A 24,290-nucleotide genomic window follows, 5' to 3' on the forward strand; every position below is an offset into this window, starting at 1 on the left:
GACTCGCAATGCTGGCAGCAACACAGGGTGAGAGCTGACTTTTGCCCCTTTCAAATTTTCCCAAGGCTTTAAGATTTCAGTTCCGGACCTAAAATCTGAACTTTTTCAAATTTAAAAATTCATTATGTTTATCTGATGGCCTGGAACCACATTTTCCTGAAGTCTTCAGCAAAATCACACTTTAATTCTCATCTTAGTAAGGTGGACCTAAGTCTCCATGGAAACAAGATGAGGGCACTTGCCATGTGCCTAAAGATAAGGGGAACATTTATGAAGTAAGTCTTCTCAACTCATCACAAGAAATAGATACTTGTGCTAATCCTGAGGGGAAAACAGAATAGTTGGCCAAGCTTCACAAATAATATGGAAAAAATCCAGGGACTTGGGTTTCTGGAATCAGCAGTATTAAACTTCCCATCCTGGCAACGTGCCGATTAACACAGTCCCATTAAAACAGCTGACCTTCCCCACAACGCTTTGGAACTGCACCCGGGCACAGGATATCCTGCACCAACCAGATCATCCCCATAAACAAGGTCTTGCAAACCCAGGTTCAGTTTTCTAGGATAAGCCCCAAATCAGGTTTTCCCTTTAAAAAAGCGCCTAAAGAAGCTTGGCAATTCCACATCTGACTTGGAAACATTTAAAATTACCGGACCACCTCTTGTGAAATGAAACCTAATTAAATATTTGGCTTTACAGTGGAGGTGGAGAGTAACTACCTCTTTCCAAGAATTTGGTTTCAGATCTCTAAATGTCCTCTTATTTTCAAATCCAATGATTTCAGAAGTGACATTATGTTCCTAAAATGTGTTTGGCATGAAATAAACAGATATTGGCACTAATAAATTTTCAGAGAGGCAAGGGAACCTCACTTTGCCAAATCATTGCCTGTATTACCTTGCAGCTAACAACACTTCGTGGTTGCATGGACTTTTGACCCAAAATGCAAATAGAGCCCAAGGGAAAGAATTCAAATTTGCTATTTATCATTCCTCATTTTTCCTTCCAAGTGTTAGTTCAGGTTTTGGATTACTTTTCAAATTCTGTCAGTCAATCCAAAGGAGAGCGGGCATTCTCCTTTGAGCTTATCTCTACCCACAACCCAATTTAGTACCAGCCGCAGTAAGTGAATAACTCTTACCATTAGAAACAGTGTAGCAGAATTTGGTTAATCTTTGTGGTCCACAGGTAAAATATTGAATGACAAGATTTTTTTTTTTTGTTACATCAAATACATTCCATTGTATTAAAAAAATCAAGTCCTCTGGACAACAGATAAATGTCTTATAAAAATACTTATATAATTATATAAATGCTCATATGGTAGCCTTTGGCTCATCACTAACTCCCTAAACTCTGACCCTCTGACAGAAACAGGAAGATCTTATTAAAGGTCCAGGCAAATATTTGAAGAAAAAAAAAATTTTGGTATTCAGAAATACAAAACTCTTCATCACAGCTAAGATGAAAGTCTTATTTAAGAGCTTCTGCACACTGATTTGAAAAATGAAGGAATGGGAAAAGTATGAAACTGAGGGAGAGCATGACTTTAGGCTTAAAATAAGAGGAGGAAAAAGTTAAGAAGTACTCATAATCTTACAGCTAAGTTTTGTTGTTATTGTTACTCACCATCTACCTTTTAAAACAGTGTTAAAAGCTTCTTTTGACAGTCCTTTAGGGAAGCGACTTATGAAAAGTGCTTTAAAGGGTGATTTATTAGAGAAATTATAATACACTTTTGGAAGTGGAAGAATTACTGGACCCTTGGCTATTAGCAGAAACACTAACCCCACTCCAGGTTGGAAACCTGGAAAACAGCAATATTTCAGAAGGCTTGAAGGAAATACGTAAACAGGGAAGAATTTGATGTGGCACAATACCCCCGTGTCCTTCTGCCTTCCCTCTCCAGTTCAGCAATTTGGAAGAACCAGGAGCAGGAAACGCACTGCCTGTATAAACTGAGCAGTGATGATTCTGGAAGTAGCCATTAGTTTTCAGAGAGAGACTTCACCGCTCTAGAAGACTGGACAAAGACACATTTGTTTCCTGAATTTGGGCAGAGGCTTACAGTTACTTTTGCTAAAGTGAAGTTCAGAGGCAAGGGCTCACAGCTGGCAGGTCCTGGCTCCTTTCGGCTTTACTGCTCTACCAAGGTAAAGGTAAAGGTAAAGGTAAAGGTAAAGGTAAAGGTAAAGGTAAAGGTAAAGGTAAAGGTAAAGGTAAAGGTAAAGGTAAAGGTAAAGGTAAAGGTAAAGGTAAAGGTAAAGGTAAAGGTAAAGGTAAAGGTAAAGGTAAAGGTAAAGGTAAAGGTAAAGGTAAAGGTAAAGGTAAAGGTAAAGGTAAAGGTAAAGGTAAAGGTAAAGGTAAAGGTTTAGACTAGACATTAGAAAGAAGTTTTTTACAATGAGGGTGGTCAAGCACTGGCACAGGTTGCCCAGAGAGGCAGTGGAGGCCCCATCCCTGGCAACACTCAAGGTCAGGTTGGATGGGGCTCTGAGCAACCCGATCTAGTTAAAGCTGTCCCTGCTCACTGCAGGGGGGTTGGGCTAGATGATCTCCAAAGGTCCCTTCCAACCCAAAGCATTCTATGATTCTATGAAAGTATCCATGGGCCATGAACAGCGTTGAGGTTAGCTGCCAATACTTTACACTCTACCCCAAGTGACTGACAACCACTAACAGCCGAAGTTTTTTCATAGGTTTATAGACACAAGCATGGAATGGGAGGTACAGAACTACAGGAGATTTTCCCTGAACAGCCCTAATTCTACTTCTCTATTCTTGCCTCCCTCCATCTGAAACATAGAGGAGTTTCCTGCATGCCCCAGTAATATTTAACATCGCTAACGATATAAGCATTAGATAGAAACTACAGAAATCATACGTAAAAGTACCTGGATTGCCAGGCAGTTTGGAATGGGCAGGAACTATGGCAACAGCTTACAGTTTACTCTTCGTACACCACAGAAACGACAACTCTTTTCCCACGCTCATTACTCACGTTACTATTTTTAAGTACTTAGTGGCATGGCATGTTTTACATACAGCACATTCTACTGTTCCAGCTCCGTCGCAAAGCTTGACACGAGATAACCCCTTACTCTGCATATTCTATATTTATTGCATCATCCACCTGACCATTATATAACGAAAAATAAAAATTTATGAGCTGAAACTCTGAAAGAAAATTAGGGTTCAAAAGAGTATTCTAAAACTGTGTTTCTTGACTTCCAAACACTGATGCATTTTCTATCCATATTGAATACATGAGCCCTTACTTTTCAGGCAGTGCCATGCAAATTTTTCTCCTAATTTGAGGGTTTAATATATTTACCGTTATCTTAACGAAATTTAGTTTTTCAAGAAACATGTTCATTACTAAGACGTATTTTTAACGGCATACTCTTTCCCCACTCCCAGATATTCAGAGACTGAAAATTTTTACATTTAATATATTAGCAACAAGCAAAGCCTGAAGGTTTTGGTTTTTTCCTGCTTATTTCATACTAGCAAAAACTGCTCAATTCATATAATCATAGAATCGTTTAGGTTGGAAAAGACCTTTAAGATCATCCAGTCCAACCATTAACCTAACATTACCAAGTCCACCACTAAACAAATTAAGGGTAAAGTAGCAATTTCATGTTTCCTGGTTTGGTGGCTGGATTATTTTTAATGAAAGTAAAACTAGGAATCATTAAGGTTGGAAAGGACCTCTAAGATCATCAGTCCAACACCACCATGCCCACTAAACAATGTCCCAGAGTGCCACATCTACCCATTTTTTGAACATCTCCAGGGATGGGGACTCCACCACCTCTCTGGGCAGCCTGTTACAATGCTTGACTACCCTTTCCGTGAAGAAATTTTTCCTAATATCCAATCTAAACCTCCCCTGGCGCAGCCTGAGCCCATTTCCTCTCATCCTATCGCTAACTACTTGGGAGAAGAGACCCACACCCACCTCACTACAACCTCCTTTCAGGAAGCTGTAGAGAGCGATAAGGTCTCCCCTCAGCCTCCTCTTCTCCAGGCTGAACAACCTCAGTTCCCTCAGCTGCTCCTCGTAAGACTTGTGCTCCAGACCCTTCACCATCTTTGTTGCCCTTCTCTGGACACGCTCCAGCACCTCAATGTCCTCCTTGTATTGAGGGGCCCAAAACTGGACACAGTATTCCAGGTGCGGCCTCACCTTCCTTTCTGTGCATTGTACTAGAACATCTACAGCAACTAAAGAATGAAAGTATTAAATAGCAGACTGTGACAGTTCAAAGGCTGAATGGCCTCAGAACATCTCCAAGGAACACTCCCACCTCTAATAATAAGAATTCCTATATAAATGTTCCACTTACACCTAAACAAATGAGTTTCGGAAAACCAACTTTAAAAATCTGAGTTATAATAATGCTGAACTCCTTCAGTGTTCTACATCTCAAAGGTCATCTTTTCACACCGCTTTTCACCCATTTTTATTACTGACCAGTGCCAGAATTTTGCAGAAAGCAAGAAAATATCACATTAAGAGTTCTTCTTAATCCCACGGGCTTCTTATCATTGCAATATCACATCTCCCTTCAAATAATAAAACGTGTATCATTCAGCTCACAAGTATCAAGTTTGATCTTATTCTGCCTAGGCTACATTTCATGCTTAGTTCTTTAAATGTTTAGAAATTGTGTTGCAAGAGTAATAAAAAAAAATTTGAAAATTGGATTATGTTTTCCAGCAGATACATTTTACAGATAGGTTAAGAGTTCTGAATAATTTTGTTTATTGAGTGCCAAGCAACACAAACTCACATTTACCATAGCAGAATGATTCTATTAGTTCACATCTGTCTTAAACATCAAAACACATGTTTCCCTACTAATGAATTTCAGACCAATAATTTCACATCCCTCACGTGGTTGAAATAAATCCATTACAGTCTGTGGTATAACTTAAAGAGTTTTGTGGTGGGTACACAGCAAACTGAGCAAGACAGATTTTCTGCTGGTAGGCAGAATACCAAGATGATCCTGAATTTACCAAAAACATTTTAAAATATGAACAAGCACAACTTTGTAACTCTTGAACAACATAAGCAAAATTTTATATCAAAGAGAAGAATAGCCATTTCTACAGTCTTTTTACCACCAATACCCCTACTGTGTTTATCATTGTAGGACTGATTGTTGTCACCAAACCACTTGATGGGGAAGAAGAATCCCATACCCTCAAGAGAGCTGTATTTTGCAACAGTGACTGCTTTAAAAGTAACAAGTTACTAAATGCGCAAGGTTTTAAATGATTAGTGGCATTTAACCCTCAGGTCACTTTCTAAGTGAGCACCACCAATGTATTAGAACATTCAGCAATACATGGGATTGTCTTGGAGTAGTAAGTGTCTTAAAACAGCTATTTTATTAAAATCCATAGTCCCAGAAGAGTTCCAAAAATCTTTAAACTCAAAGAAGACTGTGTTAACGCTTAAAGTAACATGTTAACACACGTACTGTGCCAGTTAGTTGCTGAGGGTATTTTTTACATTGTCTGAAGAGCAAGAGCTCACAAAGCCACAGTGATACAGATACATATGATATGCTTCATTGCTCCAACATGTACCATCTTTCAAACACTAACAACATGCAACATTATTTCTCCTGCAGATATTATGTATCAGAAAACATACCTCTATATCCTGTATTATCTTTGGGTATAAGGACCTGTAAAATGAATTTGGGGGGCCATCTGTTGGTCTGTTTTTAAACAGGTACTGATCCCTAGAAAGAACCAGAAACATATTTTTCAATTTACCACAATGAATCCAAACTTTAAAGGAATTCAAAATCTGCACAGAACAAAACCTTATGACATTCTCACAGAATACTTGTAAGAATTTTTAGTATTGCCATTACAACCCTCATGACTTTACAATTTGACAGCTGTATTTAAAATTTCCAAGACTAAAAAGACAACAGGTGTTTTCCTTATGGTTTTCCAAATTAGGGTTCACTGCTTCATAAGGCTTTTAGCCAGCAGGGTTGTCGTCCTCTTGCTCTTTACAATATGCCTTGCATTTTCTTAAGCACACCACTAGAGAGCACAGAAAAGCAGGTTTCCAAAGCAGAACACCTCATCTCTTCAGATGCTCCTAAAGGATAGAGAAACTCCATTGCCACAAACACAAATGGTTTCTACTTAAGAGAGGCTTCTGCAGCCCAATCAGCTATTTTGCATTTTAAGCAAAAAAAAGTTTAACTAGAAATACTTCACTCAAGAAAGAGCCCTGCAAAACACGCTGTTGCTAGTTTTTGTGAGCTGATTCTGCATGTTAGTTCTTCCTGCAGAACAGAAATTACAATTTTGCAGACAGACTTACCACAAGAAAGCAAGTGTTGAAATACACTGGTGCACAAAAGGACAGGGGACAAAGCCAAAGTAGAAACATGAGCTGCCAGCTTTCACCATAGCTACCCCTACTAGTCCATGGCAGAGATAAGGATCTCAGTGATACCAATTTACTATAAACTTACTTTTTGTCAGAGCTCATGATTAGGGAAATTTGTGAAGAACACTGTAAAAGGTCACTTTAGTTATTGTCAAGGTACTTACCAACCCCTTCTTTCTGACAGTCCCTTCCATAGTGGATCTGTGCGTACCATTCTTTCAATCAATTTTTTCCATAGCATTCCCTCAGAGATGACTCTCTGCCATTCCTTACATACCAGCTCTGCTGCACAGAGTGATCTGGCATCAAGATAGGAAAGGATGTTTTCTGCTATGTGATCTAAGCCTTGCTCTACAAAGAAATAAAGGCAATCAAAACGTCAATCACTTCACAGTAAACTACTAAACAAGTTAAGCAATACATTCAGAGAAAGCCAACACAGCTTTAAGGCACTGGAGCAACATAATTAAATTATCATACATAGAAGCACCAGTTACAAATTAATCCAAATGGGTGCACCAAAATATCTCTAACTCTTTACTCCTTTGCTAGTACAGTCTGCCTATTGGACTGTCCCATTTCCACAGAGCAAGAATGAGCACAAACCAAAATCCAGCATAGCATGCAAGCAGCAGAAAGCATTTTGCTGCTTCTGGGCACAGAATCCCGGACTTTTTGAGCACATAATGCACTGGGCTACATGATCCAAAAAGATGATCATCTTCAAGCAGATGCTTTGCTAAGCAGCAGTAATAAAAAAAAAATAAAATACTGATTCTTTTACTATTCCCTTACATATAACAATAGATAATTCAACTCAGCAGAAGACAGGACTCCACAGGAACAAATGCAGACATATCCAGTAGAAACATGAGCAAACATTCTACAAAAACTTTCTTGCATCAAATGCAAGGACATCTTTCCTATTTAAGTTCTTTCTATAATCTGCAGGAGCCAAGTCCACTCCTGAATTTTGTTCAGGACTCTGGTGGTAGAGCATATGCCAGAGACACCATGCCCTGCAGCCTGGTGTAGGAAGGGGAAATCAATGAGTTCAACAGTAATTCGTTAATTGCAAATGGTGCTTTAACATCTAAGGCAGTTATCCTCATTCATAGTTTACCATCACTAGACTCCATACTTAGAAAAATTATTACTGAATGACTTTTACCAGAAGCTGGGGGTTTTGAAGCTTCTCTTCAGCTAGAGAAAAATTCAAGAGGGACAAGTTTTCTGAAACAACTTCAAGTTGAGTAAACCAGACTGTAACATTCAATACAGCATTTATTTTAGGGCCAACGGATACAAGTGTTTCTAGTAGGAGAATCAGCTAAGAAACCTCAGGATCAGCAGGAGTCAAGTAACTCTCAAATAATCAGAGGTGACAGCTCAGCTTCTACACTGTAAATTCCAATGCAAAGTAAGCTTAGTTTAGCTGCACAAAGATTTCCCAATGTATTTACAATAGCCATATGAACAGATATTATCTTACCATCTTTCCTGCATCTGCTGCTCTCCCACCCTCAGGGCACACTACCTCCTACGGCAACGGAGTGATGTGTGAGTTTGCGTACTGCTGATTTGACAACGCTAGCTTTACTGGGTCAAAGAATGAGTTCAGCAATGTACCACAAGAAAACTTCCCAAGTAAAACAACATTACTCCAAATGAAAGCCCTTTAGCAGTACTTAAGACATCCCAGAAACAACATCTACCTGGGCGACTCCCATGCTCTAATTGCACCCGCAGCATAAGGTATGTTGGTCAACAAGCAATAGTTATTAGTGGACTGGAGAAACATTGACTTTCATCATGAAGATCCTGGCTACTAGAAGCAGCTTATTAACCCCTGTGATATGGCAGGGTTAGATTTACATATTCAATGCACTCAACTTGCCAGCAGAAGTTCAAATATACCAGAATTGGGGTCCTGCCCACTGATCCAGGTCTGTGTAAGACAATGTGCTGCGATATATTATTTCATAAATATCAGTTAATACTTATCCAAAAGCACTAGGTAGTTAAGCTGAAAGAAAGAATATGCACATCAATAAAGATGATTAATACAGTAAGCTGCCACCACAGATCTATCAAGAAATAAACCAGGTGGAATGCTGCATGCATTTGCTTATGGTCTTTGCCTAGATCTTCTCTCCTGCTGAGGGTGTTAGATTTAAAAACATGATTGTAGTTGAGTAAAGGTACATACATAGAAACCACTTAGGGAATATACTTGCACTAAATTTAAAATAGCAGTCAAACTTTTCTTGTTCCTATTCCAACTACAGTGTCATTGGTCCCACAAAAAATCACTGGTAAGTCTGTTACTTATTTCAAAGGACCTGCAATTTTGCTTTCCCAAAAACTCCACTAAATCAGAGATCTAGAATAACTTCATTTTCATGAATACTGTATGCCAGTTGGCCAAGTATGAAAAGAATCTTTCAAACTAGGAGATGACGACCTTTTTTAATTTTCCACTTTATCTCATGTCAGCCTACTTTAGGCTTCAAATAGTCCTGAAAAATCGAAGAAACCATTAATTTTTTTAAGAATTAAGAAATTGTGTTCATATAGTCCTCTACCGCACACTAAATTTGGCACGGCCTTCATAAAAATGAACAGCAATAGAAAGGAGAAACCAATAGATGTAGTTGCAGAGCATTTGTTCATTTCTTCCACTTAATTTATAGAACTATAAAAAGTCTTTAAAGAATAGTGAAAGCTCCTACAGTGTAAATTGGGTTTATAAAAATTTTTCAATACTAGTCATAATAAAAGAGATTCAAACAACTGAAACTTAACAAGATCCAAATAACTGGTGGATCTCAAAAACCAATTCCAAACCAGCAAATACTCTCCTAACAATACCATGTCTCAGAGCAGCTCTAAGCTGCACCATCTCCTACTTCAGCAGTTTGAAGAAAATACCAGGGCATTTAAATACATTGTAGAAGCGGTATTCCACTCTGCCACATCCCAATCTTTCTAGTAAATAACAACTTTGAGATTCTAAATACTGTTTACCTAGGACACATTTATCTTACTGTGATGTTATGCGATTTGAAACAGTTCTCAAGGTTTTTCCAGAAAATATAATCATTGCAAAGTCGTTTTCAAGAGTTAGTTTAAAATCATGAATCCTTGGGTATCAAGAAGACAAGCTAATTAATTGTGCAAAGTGGAGGACACAGCTAGATAAAAATAAAGAAAACAAATGGGTCTGCTGAGTAAGCATTTCTCTGATTTCAAAGGTTACAGGTGTGATCAATAGGGCACACATGCTTTAGCAGAAACAGATCTAACAGTTATTTTAGATGTCAGTACAAAATAGTTGTGTTCAACAACATAAGATCAACCTATACAGAGCAAGTGACTGTCTAGTACATCTGTAACACTGCAATCATACAGAGTCCTCTACATATTTTCCCAGCACATTACATTCTGAAGAGGAAGAATTTTCTACATAAAGCATTGTAGTTCCCAAAGCAAACAGTGCAGAGGATATGACAATTAACCACTGTAATTGCAAACTCCGTATTAGTAGAGCAGTACACTGAGGTTCCTGTATGAAAGGTGTTTAAGGCTCCCATTTCACTGCACCATTTTTCTTTCAACAGCCATTATACAACATCTGAGCTTAGATCATGCTTCTCTCCCACTCCAAAGTACTAAGTTAGTGCATTCACTATCCTCCCAGCATGTGTACCATAGTTCAGGGCTAAAGGTGTAGTAATATTCACCTCACACAGGGATATTTAGTCAAATCAATGGGTAATAAAAGAGACGGTAGTGCTAAGAAATGACAGAAACGATAATTCACTTCAACCAGTGTCAGGCTATTACCTTTCCAGCTTAGTAATTAAATATAAAAATGAACGATTTGAAAGTTTGGGAGAAGTTAGAAGAAAATAAGAGCAAACACCGAAGTGGGTTTCAGTTAAACCATCAGACCCAGAAATTATAAAAAAGAGACATAGACACTCTGATGCCAACAGTACCTGTGCAAAATGTGGCAGAATGAAAACAGCACCAACTTTTGGCTTCCAGCTCTCCCAGAGATACAAGGATGCTGTCCTGTCCTTTCCACATGAAAGGCATTTTGAATCAGCAGTGGCATGGCAGAAGAGCAGAGGCACACATCAAACTAGCATCTTCAGATGACCTTAATTCCTCTTTGTTAGAAGAAAAACATGCTCCACCTATGTCTGGGTTCCAAAAACGCCAGTAGCACAAGATACACTGATGACAGGCAAATCTTTCAATGTCTGCACTTTTAAGGTTTAAAATTCTTTACTCATGCACCTGAAAGATTGCAGGTGAATGAGCAAATGAATGATGCGAAGTCCATCAAATAAACTGGCTGTACGGCCAAAGGAACAGCTGTCTTTAGCAGGCAAATTTTGGTCAAAGCACCACTATTTACCTCTAGTAGTTGTAAAAATGGGACAGCAGGATCCATGCTGAGCATATACCCACCCATCTACTGGATGCTTTTCTCATTCCAAAATCAAGAAATATAACTTTGCCTAATTGGCATAACTCAGTAAAACAACCATCACATGTATACTAACATTCTTAGAAGGGAGCAACTTAGTACTACTTGACTAAAAGCATTTAAGCAAACCATAACTCTGCACTTATTTCAACCACGTACTTAAAGAAAGGTTAGGGGACAAAATAGCCACACTGGCACTTGAATATATTGCTAACACCTTGCTTACAGTTTGAGCAATTTTTGAAATGTAAAGATCATTAATATGTCAGATATGAAATGAACAATTCCCAAGGGAGACAGTGACAGACAAAGAGAAGATGTTCAAATGATGTTCATGCACAAAACAGTATTTTAAAAGTTTATCTGTTACTGCCATCTCCTGGCAACAAACTAAATAATTGTCCTCCCCCAAAAGAGAGATGAGAACTCCGAGGGGCTGTAAAGTTACCAATAACCAACCTAATAAAAAGGCTACACTGCACAGCATCCTTTGAACTCAACAAGTACATGGTGCTGTGGTTTTTTGTTGGTGATGTTTTGGGGGTTTTCCCCCCTATTCTAGAATACCTGTATCATTTTTCAGAAGACACTGAACAGGTCAGCTTGAGAGTAGAACTTGAAATGCCTTTCAGAGTTAGGACTACTGCATCACTTGTTTTTCAACAGCAGGCAAGTAGTTTTGAATAAAGTACAAACACTTTAGGAGTTTCATATGCAGCATATTCCATTATTAGAAATCCATATGTTGTATTTTAAATCCTTTGTATGAGTAAGAATGTACATGTCATTTAAGTAGTTTCAGAAGAATTTGATTTCGATTACAACTTTGAGAGCATAAAAAAAGTATTTGGATCACAGTCAGGATAACAGACAGCACACACCAGGGCTTGCTTTCTATCCTAACACTGTTTAGCATGAGGTAAACATAGGATTGCTGAAGTCCATAGATTTATAATTTCCTATTTAGAAATTAATGTGACGTCTGAGTAATACAATGTGTGTATTCATCAACTTATGTTCAATTGCTTTTAGCTTTCTTTTCCTTGTGAAATACTATTTTTCAAAAAGTTAGTTCTCCAGATTAAACGTAGTCGCGCAGAACCGATTAAGAAAAGTTATACACAACAAAGCAGGAACATTTTTAAATTGTTCAGTCTTTCACACAACGACATCTGAAAGAGCAGTAACAATCCTCTGAAAAACAGTTGTGCAAATCTGGATACAAAGCCACCTCTCATGCTTCAAGCCTAGAAATGCAACCTGAATGACCAAGGTACCACCAACAATTCATCCAAAAGCTAAGCTTTTCTTGCAGAGATCAATGTTGCCATTTCTAGCTGTCAACAAGACGATTTGCAGCAGAGGTGAAGAGCTAGCAAACCCCTGTTGAGGCACCAGGAGTCATTAATGTCATTTCCTCACACAAAAAGAGGTACACAACTCATCATGCCACCAGAGAACTGGCCCCAGCATCCCAAATCAAAACCGCTCCTCCACTTTGGGAAATGGCGCGACAGAGACTATGCTCCAGAGTGCAACGGGACTGGGTATTACAATGTGTTTGGTGCCTTTCTGTGGCATGTGCAGAACTCAGAAGTATCAGACTAAGACCAAGGTCCTTCTCAAAATCCAATTTTTAAAAAAGTCATTTCACTTTAACATACATACCAAGCATTTAGAGACAGGGCTAGAACGTAGTTCCTAAGGAGAGCAAATCTCCAAACAAACTCAAAGTACAAGGAAAACCTTCCTTCCTAAGGTGAATTTTGTTTTCTACAGGTTAGGAATGTTCTCAAGAAGATTTACACTTGACTGCCTATCTCCAGAAGGATGTTTTATGGAACTATCAGACCATGTGTTTGGAGAGACAAAAACCAAGTGACAAGTGCTCAGCTTGTTTTTATTCACTTCACTAACCCAAGGCTTTTTCAGACTCCTGCTTGTGGTGTAATCCTAGTGCCAAATGCTCATTAATGTTTAATTGAACTAAACCAAGGTTTTCAATAAAAGCTAACTGCAACCAGCTACCACATCTCCACAACAGCAATAACATACACACGTATGCATACCAATCTGGGACTATACACTTTTAAGACATACAACCTGTTCAATATGAAGCCAATATTTCATAGGGTTGTAAGGATCAGCTGCGAATTACTGGGCAGAAGCCCTTCATTAAGATGTGTAATTTTCACAATTCTGTGTAACACTGATCACAGTTAAAAATAGATTTTTAGAAGTCAGAAACTCAAGTGTTTTCTGATGTTAAAATACGGCAATCTCATCTTCTATGAATACAGAAAGCCTTGAAAGTTGCACACTGAGCACAAATACTTCACTTTGCCACTAAGTCTGTTCTTAAGATTATTACTGCTTGTAAAAGTGCACAGATTTAAGTTTTTTACATTAAAAAAAGACAAAAAGTAAAATATTCACCTTAACATAATAGGAACGGGTCCAAAGCACAGATACTTGGGCAGGACCACTATAATTATTTCAGACAACATGCAGGACTAAGTTTAAGACATATCAAGGCCTGAAATAGCTGCATATACCCATTTTACGTTAAAAGACAGCAAGCATTTAGTTTTATAAAGTTTCTGAAATAGGTACTAAAACCTATCAATTTTATTTAGTAAAATGCATCTAGAATTTATTGGTACACTTTTCAAAAGAAAAACATTACTCCCAACTCTTATGCCTCTACAAGAGCTTTTGCAGTTTTATAGAAAATGGTGAAAAATGACAGCTGTTGTTGATTATAGGTACCAGATCAAGGTTTGGTTGAATTTCAGTAATAAATTAACACAATTAAAATCCACAGGGATTTCAAAGCTCAATGTGTAAATATCACTTTGTATGAAAATGAAACCCAAATGTAGGATGTCAACTCTATAAAACTGACTAACATTAGATACAAAGCAGTCACTTAGATCATGCAACTGAACAGGTTTTTGTTATTTTAGAAACAAATTTCAAAAGAAGCCTGGCAGGGTTCTACTTGCCTGACACAGCATACAGTTCTCTTAGTTTTAACACACGAAACAGATATGGAAGGGACTTACCTTCCTAATCAAGGGTGACAAGGTAGTGCTCAAGGGTCAAAGTTGTCATTCATTTAAGGAAAGGGCACAATTTGGATGAGACCATGCAAGTCATATTAACATCTTAAAGATAATTAAGAGAATCAAAAGCACAGAGGTGACGTAAGTTACTCTTGCAATTAGGCTGCCCATTATACACCACTGTCTTTTGAGAGTTGTTTTTGACATGCTACAGGAAACACTGTTGGCAAGTGTGGAAAAACAATGAGTATAGGCTTCTGAGCCACTCGATCAATGGGACTTGCAATAGCTGGTACAACTATACGCCATACAGTAATAGCTGATACAGCTAGTCATACACCATGATGGCAATCTGTAGTAAAGGAAAGAGCGCAACCACAGCCTAACTTGTAAGAACAGACCCTGCAGACTAAACATTCTGCCACCACTTAACAGAAAAGCACACCAGAATTATCACTTTTTTCCACTGAAGCGAAGCCAGATACAACAAACTTTTTCCATTTTTCCTGCATTCTCATAGGTGTAAAATCAGTAGGGACAGTAGCAAGCAAAAGCTATTTCTGTTTAAAACAAAGGAAATTTACTTCTTTAAGACAAGTGAAACTATCTTTTAAAAGGTGGTACTTTACTCTTATCTTTTAATGTGATGTTAGTCCAACATGGGATTGATTTCAATCAACTCAGATTAAGTTCTTGGGTAAATTTAAACAGACAGTCTTCAAACGCCACATTACCTTTAAGAAAGCCTGAGTATGGGAACAGTTGTCAGTATTTACATCTTCAAAAGCAACAAAGTTGTAAATATAAATATATATTTATATATACAAATGTGGTGTAAATTAGCATCAGCTTATGCAGCTCCCCAAAATTTCTTAGGAATAAATATATAATATGAAAGAACTGTATAGCTCCATGGTATCAGTCCTGAGGTATAAAATAAAAGCAAACAAAATAAAATTATAATCAAAGCTCATTACTTGCACATGATGACCATGACTGTCTATTTCACTTTATTTTTTAGTTAATCCTAAATACTCCCTAGAGAAATCAAAATTCAGTATTTTGAAAACAAGCTGAAAGAAACATGCAGACTACCTAAAGGACACAGCTCTCCAGTCAAAATGAGGAGTACATTTTTATATGCGTGGCCAGACAACCTAAGTCTTCTATAAAATAACTTCTGTGAAACTGAAGTGTGGGGGGAAAAAGGACACTCCCTCCCTTCATAGTCCTCTTTCACACTTTAAGGCCGTTTTTTAAGAAAACAGAGCACATATGAGATTCCGTATCATGTATCCTACCCCACTTTCTTCATTCCCCTCCAACTACTAAGTTCATTTCAACCATGCTTGACAGATGAGCCAAAATCCCCCCATCACCTCCAAAAGTTGAATTCCTCCAGGTTTTGTGAAAATATAGCAGCACTACAGAGAACAGAAACCCATAACATGCAAACAGCATTCTGTCCCACATACCAAGAAAGTCCATACACACAAGACCACCTAAGCACACCAATGGCTACAAAAGCTTCAGAGATTGTAACCAACCTTTAAAGGAACATTACTTCAGTGGTCCCTGTGCTCAGAAAATTACCAGTTTCCAATTCCCTTTACGATTTGTATCACCTCATCTGCCCTCAGCACTCACTGTCACGTCTTGGAATTCTTGGGATAAGATCCACAGACTACTCACTGCAGGTGTGAATCTGTGCTATTATACTGCCAGTGGTAAACAGAACACTTTGACCACTTACTTCATGCTTATTTCCCACTCTGGAAACAAGGTCCACACATTTACCTTTCAAAGAATCAAATGAATCATCCTCCCCAGCAGCAAAAATCCAGGGATACAATTCCTTCCAGAAATTAATGGAAAAATATATACAACTTACCAGGAAACTGAAAGCTAAAGATTCTATATACCTAGTTATTACTTCTCCACTTTTTTTTTTTTTTTTTTTTTTAAAGAAATGCATATAGTAAGTGTAAGAACAGATTGCTTATTCAAACTACTGATACAGGTTTACATTCATCGGTGGCAGAAAGGAGCAACTGAAGGAAGGAATCGTGGCTGGACTCTACAATAAAAATCCCTAAGTGCTTTTGCTTTTGAGTCAGCAACAAGACCAAACTAGATTCTATCATCTAAGCAGGCAGCTTTTTATTTAAGATTTGGGAAACTTAGAACAAAACTAAAATGTAATAAAGACTACACAAATGAGAACACCTCTATAGTATTGTCTATACCTATGGGGTTTGTATGAAAAAGGAATTTAGACCAGAGCTTGCAAAGATACAACTTTTACGACAACTCAGTTCCAGTTTAAACACAAACTATTCTTCAGGATACACTACTCACAACTACTTTTACATGGAACAACACTGGCATCCAGTGGCCAATTCAATTAATCACAGAAGTGAATGACTTCAGCTACCCTCCTGCACTTTTTGACTAGGAAGCATCACTTTCTTTATATGAGACAATCTAAATCTGGAGGATGTTCCGAAAAGTTTGCATACACCCGAAGTATTTAAAAAAATGTATTTATAAATGCACCTCTTGTAAAACAAACATTAGTTTACCTGGTAACGCGGTGATGAAGTCCCGTTGTAACATGGGCTTCAAATAAGAGTTAATATGTCCATGCTGATAGTGACACATTCGTGAAATAAGGTGTTCCACAAATTCAACTTGATCTGATTCAGACCACTGGTCAAAATATTTAATACACAAGTCTTTTTCCTTTTCGTAGTTTCCTTCCGATGGTCTTTTTCTTGAGACTATCACAGATGAAGTTCCATTACTTATCTGTTTTTAGAAAAGGAGTATCAGTAAATATAAAGAGGAACAGCTTTATAAGAATTCTCTTAAGAAAACGTGAGAAGATGCAAAGAAATAATCCTACAGAATTAAATTTTAAAATACATTCTTAAAGCTATGAGTTACGCCATACAAATGTCATCTTTCATAGATAAAGATGAAAGGACCTTCCTCATAATAAGTTACTTCTTACACTGACCGACTTCAATTCCCTTACACCTCTTACCATTTAGACCACAAGGAACTTAATTCTTCTTAGAACAAACTTCCCAGACTAAACCAGTGGTTTCTGCTGCATACTGCAGTTTGCCTCTACTGCATAATGCAGTCTGCCTCCACAAATTAATTACACAGGTTCCAGCAGTTAAAATAATACACATTTAGAGACATACCCAAGTTGGTTATTAATACTCCAATTAACACAAATATTCAAAGACCCTCATGTCAGTGTTGAGTGGCTTGTCCATAAATGAAAACTGAGAAGTACACAATGTCAAGGGCTTGTTTTGTTTTTGAAAAACAGCTCATGTCAATGTTTGGGACATCCACATAAAAACATCATTAAAATCTTGGCAGCTTTAGCTACAAATAAGGATGCTACAAGAACACCACCCCAGGACTTACTGCTAATTAGTAAATAGAACCAAAGATTGATGTCAGGCTCTTCTGAGCCCTTCAGGAGACCAAGAGGAACAACTGTCAGCTCTCTGAAATATTCCCAAAATTCTTCAAAGTAAATTGGCTGCAACTCCTTGCCATGTGAAGTTGTTGATTTTTTTCCTTTTAAATGACAGTCACGTGCTCAGAAAGGTTGAATTGTATTCCCAAGTAACCTTTGACGCAGAACTCCTTCCAAGGTCAGCACACTACAAAATCTGAGAACATCTAGTAATTTCTCAAGTATTATTCATCGGCACCATCCTTCACTTCAAGGCTGAGCTAATTTTAGGATGATATAGTCAACCATACAAGGATGATTATGCAGACCCAAGATTTGGAAGTTTCTCAAAAGCAGGAACATATAAAAACATGCCAACTCTCTTTCTACGTGAATGTTAGTCCTACCTGCCATAGGGTATTTTTCTTTGGAGACTCATCTTCATTCTGATCCTCCATTACTGACGTGTTCTAGGAAAAAAAAAAGAATTATGACTTCAATTTTTCATTCTATGGCAAGTCCTTGCTCTACAAGCATTATGGAAAAGCAAATCAATTGAACAGATAAAATTTATTTTCCCAGTGAATGGAATTATCAAAGATTTCTGGCCACAAAACCTGGGTATTATAAATAAATTCCTCTTTTAACTGACATGTTTATCAATTCCATTTACTGTAAAGATAACTCCCCAACCCCTCTTCAATTTCCTTTGACAGGTTTTCATGCAGCCTTTCAATGCTCTTCTCACTGGGAAATAAATTCACTTTCATCCTACTCAAGCCAAAGTAATTAAACCTGTCAAAGTAGCACTTTCTGCCAAAGTTAAATTGCATACGTCTAGTTGGAAAAAAAAAAAAAATCACTATATACACTACTACATGCAACAGAATACGAATTTTTTTTCCAGCTCTAGCTTACCACAAGGAGGAGGGACCATTCTCTGCAGAATGCCTCTGTAATTCACCGCTACAGTATGTGTCCTATAGCCCTTGGCAGTCACCATCTTTCTTCACCCTGACTTAATTACAGTGCTCTCCCCACATCATAACTGCTCCTCCCTACTGTTTTCTTCCCTTCTGTTTGAGAATGAGATGTAAGAATTTCTATAAACATTGAGCTGCAAATGTTTCTTTTAGAGCTTACCTCAGTTTTTCAAACTCTTTTACTCATTTCTTCCCTTTTTGCTTTTTAACTATCTGCTCCCCTTCGCTGTCCATACCACAATTACCATCTATTTCTACCTACTCATTGGTACCCCACACCTAGGCAATTACTGCTCATTTAGCTTCCCACCAACTCTGTCCTCCCCATTATTCATGCCCAGGAGACACTGGCTAACTGGCAGAGGGCTATCATGAAAAACTGAATGTCTTAAAACATTCTCTGTATTTATTTCAGACTTCTTCCCCTCTATCAGCTGTCTCAGCAGAAAGAGGAACAACACAGTCAAGTAAAACACATGATAGAATAAGTCACACAATTCCTTTACTCTTGCCATACAGATTATGGATTAACCCCTTAACAACTACATCCAACCCCCATTCAAAACACAATTCCACCTCAAAAGCATTCACTGCTTCATCTCCTCCTCTTTCTTGCAGAAAGGATGTACCGCACCAAAACCAGAAAACTTGAAAAATTAACAGTACTACCCCATAGGCAAGCCTTCCTCCACTGCCTGACTACAGTTCTTTGTCTGAAGTTTACCTTGAACCCTTTTCTGCCTTGCAGTTAGGTATGAAAAAACATGCAACACACAGACAAAAGATTACATTATGAAAACCATGTCCACTGGGTGATGGAAAAACGCACATAAAAATGACAAATACAAGCCCAGGAGATGGCTAGTGAGGAACCCAAAAATGGACAAAGGCAGTAAAGGTTTTGTGTTACCCCACAGATACATATATTTTAGTGTTTCTAAACATACATAGAACAGTAACACTGGAAAAGTAAACCACACTTTCCACATTTTAAAAATTACAGTCTTTTGAGGGCCATTTCAGTTATTCTTAACTACACACTGTTCATAACCAGCACTATCACTGATGTGCAAACAATGTGCAAGTGATGCTCTCCCACCACAGGGTGCCACAAGAGAAAGCACATATCAGCTGTAGACTTACTGGTACTCAACTGGCCCATACCAGCAAACATTACTCCATGGAAATATGGGGGGGGGGGGGGTGTGGTGTGTGTGTGTTTTTTTTTTTTTTTTTTTAATTTGAATGTGTAGAAATACTCATCACAGTGACTGTATGTTGTTAACAGTGTTTTCAATTACTAGGTTGTTAAACAAGTAAGGAACATCTCATCCCCTTTTGTAGCTGAAGGATTAATACATGCATTGACCCTGTGAGCTAAGAGGAAGGAACAGGAACTCTCATTGAGAATATCAAACATGGATGGCTTGGGTGAGTATATTCAGCAGAAATCCCACATTACATCAATTTAGCCCCAACCTAACTTTCCTTTGGTAGCTCACGGCAAGACTCTGTCACTGCTTTCTTCAGCTCCTTTAGTGGGAAACGTCTCAGGCATCATTGCTAATTCCCTGGGATGCAGGCTAAGTACTGTCTCCTAAACGTTATGTCTCTTCATTCTAGGAACATATAATAAAACTATAGCAGAGCAGCACTGTAACACAAAGTGTGCAAGAACACAAACATCACCAAAATTTCAGAATTCCACACTAAGGCTTTTGATTGCAGAGCAAGTTTTTGTCTTCGGTGTGCACCTACTCAATTCTATTGTGCCTCTGCTGCTGCCTAAGTAAAGAAAACTGGGTAGCAGACTTTAAGGAAAAGCTACATCCTTGGCATGTCTACTCATACAAGGAGAAATAGGATGACTGCATTTCTCTTGCCCCTCTCCACTTGTGCCTCTTTCTTCAGAGCATCAGAGCAGAGTCTTGGCTAAGAGGACAGTGTCTTTGATCCACAAATGGGCAACTGCTGAGAAATATCTCCCCATGACCTCTTAACATCTGGGCCATGAATGTGAGGGCAGATGACATGGCCTGATTTTTAGCATGGAAATGTAACATTGTATTTATCTATTTAATTGGGAAGTAGGTAGTGGTGTTAATTTAATGGTATGTATTACAGTGTTTATTCTTTTTTCTCTCTTTTCCCATCCTAAACTCACTCCACATTTTCTTACTATACCTTAGAATTTGAGGGCCCTTTCTACTCCCAAATATATAGCTTGTTTTCCCTATTATATCTTCTCTTCCTAATAAATTCTCTCTACTTCTGTCTTAAACAATTTTTGGGGTTGTTCCCCAGATCACATACATCCTAACTCAATGGGTTTGACACATTGTACACAGACTCTAATGTGTCTCTAAAGCACTTAAGCCTACTACCTGAAGAATAAAAGGTGACCGGGTGGATCCTGTCCTGTTGTCTGGAAGAAGCAATTAGACAACTCTAATCTGTCCTGTACATCCACAGCACTCGGCAAAAGAAGAATTTCAAAATTCCTAACAGCTGGTGTCACTAGTCCTTGCTCCAGAAGGCCTCCAGCAAGAAGAAAGATAGGCATCTACAAGTTCAACTCTTCCCTTCATCAAGCTGTTCCCTTCTCTCAACCTGTATGTACCTTGTTGCTTACCACACCCACCCTCTACATAAAGCTACCGTGCTGGCTGTCTCCGCAGTTTTCCCAAGCCGCTTTAAAGTGGATTTAACATGGACTCCATTTCCCTGCAGCTCTGCTGCTGAACAGCATCAAACCCTGGTGCAAACAATGACCTCTCATTCAGTTACTCTGGCAAGGCCATGAGCCCCTGCAATACAACTGACCTGCACTTGCAGACTCTGAAAGAACAGGCTTGATTTTTACCCCCACAACCACAAGAGCCTAGCAGCTTCTCACAGAGGAAGCGTAGCTTCTAAATATTGTCAATTAATCCTGTTTCTAAGTTCATTTTTTCCAGAAATTCTTGTGAAGTTGCTCACAGCTCTTGCAAAAGTAGAATGATATTTCCAACCAGCTGTCATTCCTTAATTAGTCAGCCTGGAATACGCGCTCTCCATCCCCTACTGGGAATGGCAGCAACAGCGAAGTGGTAACAATGGGTCTAAGCATAGATGTTTTTCATTGCCTTATAGTTGTTATAACTCAACCAAATAAAGTTACACTGAAGAAAGCCTCTGTCCTTATTTTCACTAATGGTAAAACCAGCAATGACAGTAAAATTTACAAATTGCTCTACAAGCTGTAGAATTTTAAAAGCTTGTTTCCTGAAGATTTGCATCCTATATTCCTCACCTAGTTCTGCAGTAACGTCAAGCTTCCTTTAGTCCTTCTGCTGCACAATACCTCAAGTCTTTGGGATTTCTATGAGATGCAGATTAACGGGGCAAACGGGTTCAAAAGGTACTCAGGGAGAAAGAGGTACTGACAAGCAGCGTAATTACATAAAGCTCATTTCCTCTGGAGATTATGAAAAGGTTCCATAATAAAAACAACCATCAATGATCCCCAAAGGCAAGAAATTTTGTAGGTATTATAAAACTTCATAAATCACAGTTTCAATTAAGATCCTTAGATACCTGGTAGCAACTAAAACTGGCATCTCAAGCATAATAGTTCTACATTAGTATGATTGTATGACATTAGGTGCAAAAAGCACCTAAGTGTTTCTGTAGATGAATGGCACTCAGCCTGCAAGGCTCATCTCACTCATGAGATACATGAAAAAAGTTGCATCTTTTCTAGCAGAAATCTACCAAACCTGTACAGGCTAACCAGATTTCTACCAGATTTATGTTAGCTACAGGCAGGTAATGCTTAGGTTTGCACCATGCTTCAGGACTTGGGAGTGCCTTTAGTCACTTAGTTGACTCTGAAGAGAAACAGCATGGTGCAGCTTTGTTGTTTAACCCAGTTTTAGTTCCAGTATCAAGAGAGCAATTACATAAGTGATAGCAGTAATCCTGGGAACTGGGACAAGATACACAAGCAACAGCAGTAGTACCTAGCAAGGCAGACAATTCTTCAGTGAGACACTTTTCCCTACCAAAGAATGGATTCACAGGATACAAAGGATGGATGGACAAAACTAGACAATAGCTGTGTTACCTTGAAAAAAAGAATAGCAGTCTTCAATTATTGTATTTTCAGCTATAATGAAAGGGAAAGTGATAGAAAACATGAACTATTTCCCACTACCTTGAGACTACACCAGTAATTCTGATCTGAGTTAAAGATCAAACTAAGTCTTTAAAAATCTAATTTTTGAGAAAATTCCCCGCCACTGGAAAACATACCAGGAAATTTCAGTTGAAATTACAAAATAAGCAAAACTAATCAAACCAGTTCAGCTAAACAGGCTCTGATCTCCTTTAGCAAATCACATCTACATCTGACTTTAGAGAAGTTGAAGAAATTATAAAAAAACCCAAACTAATACATACTTGGATATCTTGAAGTCAAACACAGCAGATTAAGCTCAAGCTCTGTATACTCAAATTGCCTTCTGAAACCAGCTCTGCCAGCACAAGGATTGCTGAAGGTATTAATTACACATTCACCCAGAGGAGGAAAGGAATCCGCCATCCTATGTGACAACTGGACCACATCAGTAAGGAAGAAAGCTGGGTAACCATCTTTACCATCTAAAAGCAATGAGCATGTGTCCCTCCTGGCTTCCTGCTTTTAATATAGCCAGAAAACCCTGAACTGTTTGAAGTATTTCAAAATGAATGCAAGCCTCTCCTTAGGATGTAATGGTCATCATTTTCTAATCCAGGAACCTATTAAACAGTGTTTATTAACAACATCTTGACACTTGATCAGGGATAGGAGGGGATTTTCTTCTAACTACCAAGAGACTCTTAATAAAAATATACTGTAGCACAAACACCAAACAAAGTTGGAGAACCACTAACTTAAACTGCACAAGATGTGAATCAACCCTTCTCACAGCAAGGACCAAATCCCTTACTTATCACATCCCTCAAAATCTGTATATACCAGTCTGCAAAGAAATGCAAAAATACTACAGTGCTTCCAAATGCCAGGTCAGAAACAGGTGATCACTGACAGTGTGCTTATCCTAGCCACTGCAAAGATTCATCACTTAAAAAAAAATTTCTTCAGAAGCACAGCCATAGGCTATATACAGAGGAACAACATAAAACATTCCCGTATCAAAGGAGTAGGCATAAAAAGGTATGGACAGTTATTCAAATCTGGGCAATAGAGATGTTTGGCTTCACAAAGACAGAACCAGCAACAACATACCACCAGCTACAGGTTTAACCTCACTCACGTTGCCTATAGAAAAGTGTTCCTTGCAATATTTCTACATTAATTATGTAACAAGAGAAAATATGGTTTGGTGGTTTTTTAATTTAGTGAGATAACCATACCTTTATGCTGGGGGGGTGGGGGGGGGTGGGGGGGGGGGCGGGGGGAGAAGAGAAGAAATCCCTTGAGAAAAAGAGAGCCTATGGCCAAATGATTTTCCAAATAAAGAGTTTCTGAAAATATTTGATGGTAGATAATCTCAATCCACTGTCCACAGTCACTATAAAGCACTTTGAAAACAAAGCTCCAAGGTTCATCAAGTTGAACTTGATTTAGTTTTAGGTAGTCCTGAGAGGAGCAGGGAGTTGGACTCAATGATCCTTATGGATCCCTTCCAACTTGAGATACTCTAACTTTAAAGTTAACTCTGCTGACCATGGACATGTCTATATTTGATATCTGTATTAGTAACTGCTTGTTTCAGCCTAAATTAAACTATTTATATAAGCACTAGGGATCTGCACAAATTAAGCTCAGTACGCTTCATTTCTTACCTAG

General features: G+C 38.3%; 1 protein-coding gene across 1 annotated transcript in view; it reads right to left on the reverse strand.

The window, feature by feature from the left end:
• The window catches only part of FBXW11 (F-box and WD repeat domain containing 11), a 60,240-nt gene that overhangs the window by 20,549 nt on the left and 15,401 nt on the right, over positions 1-24,290 (reverse strand). The window contains exons 2-5 of the mRNA XM_075715232.1: positions 17,882-17,944; positions 16,579-16,804; positions 6,598-6,784; positions 5,675-5,765 (exon numbers count right to left, since the gene is read on the reverse strand). Of these exons, the coding sequence (XP_075571347.1) occupies positions 5,675-5,765; positions 6,598-6,784; positions 16,579-16,804; positions 17,882-17,944 (567 nt within the window). The remainder of the gene's footprint in view (positions 1-5,674; positions 5,766-6,597; positions 6,785-16,578; positions 16,805-17,881; positions 17,945-24,290) is intronic.

Source organism: Pelecanus crispus, chromosome 8 (genome assembly GCF_030463565.1).
Source record: "Pelecanus crispus isolate bPelCri1 chromosome 8, bPelCri1.pri, whole genome shotgun sequence".
Lineage (NCBI taxonomy): Eukaryota > Metazoa > Chordata > Aves > Pelecaniformes > Pelecanidae > Pelecanus > Pelecanus crispus.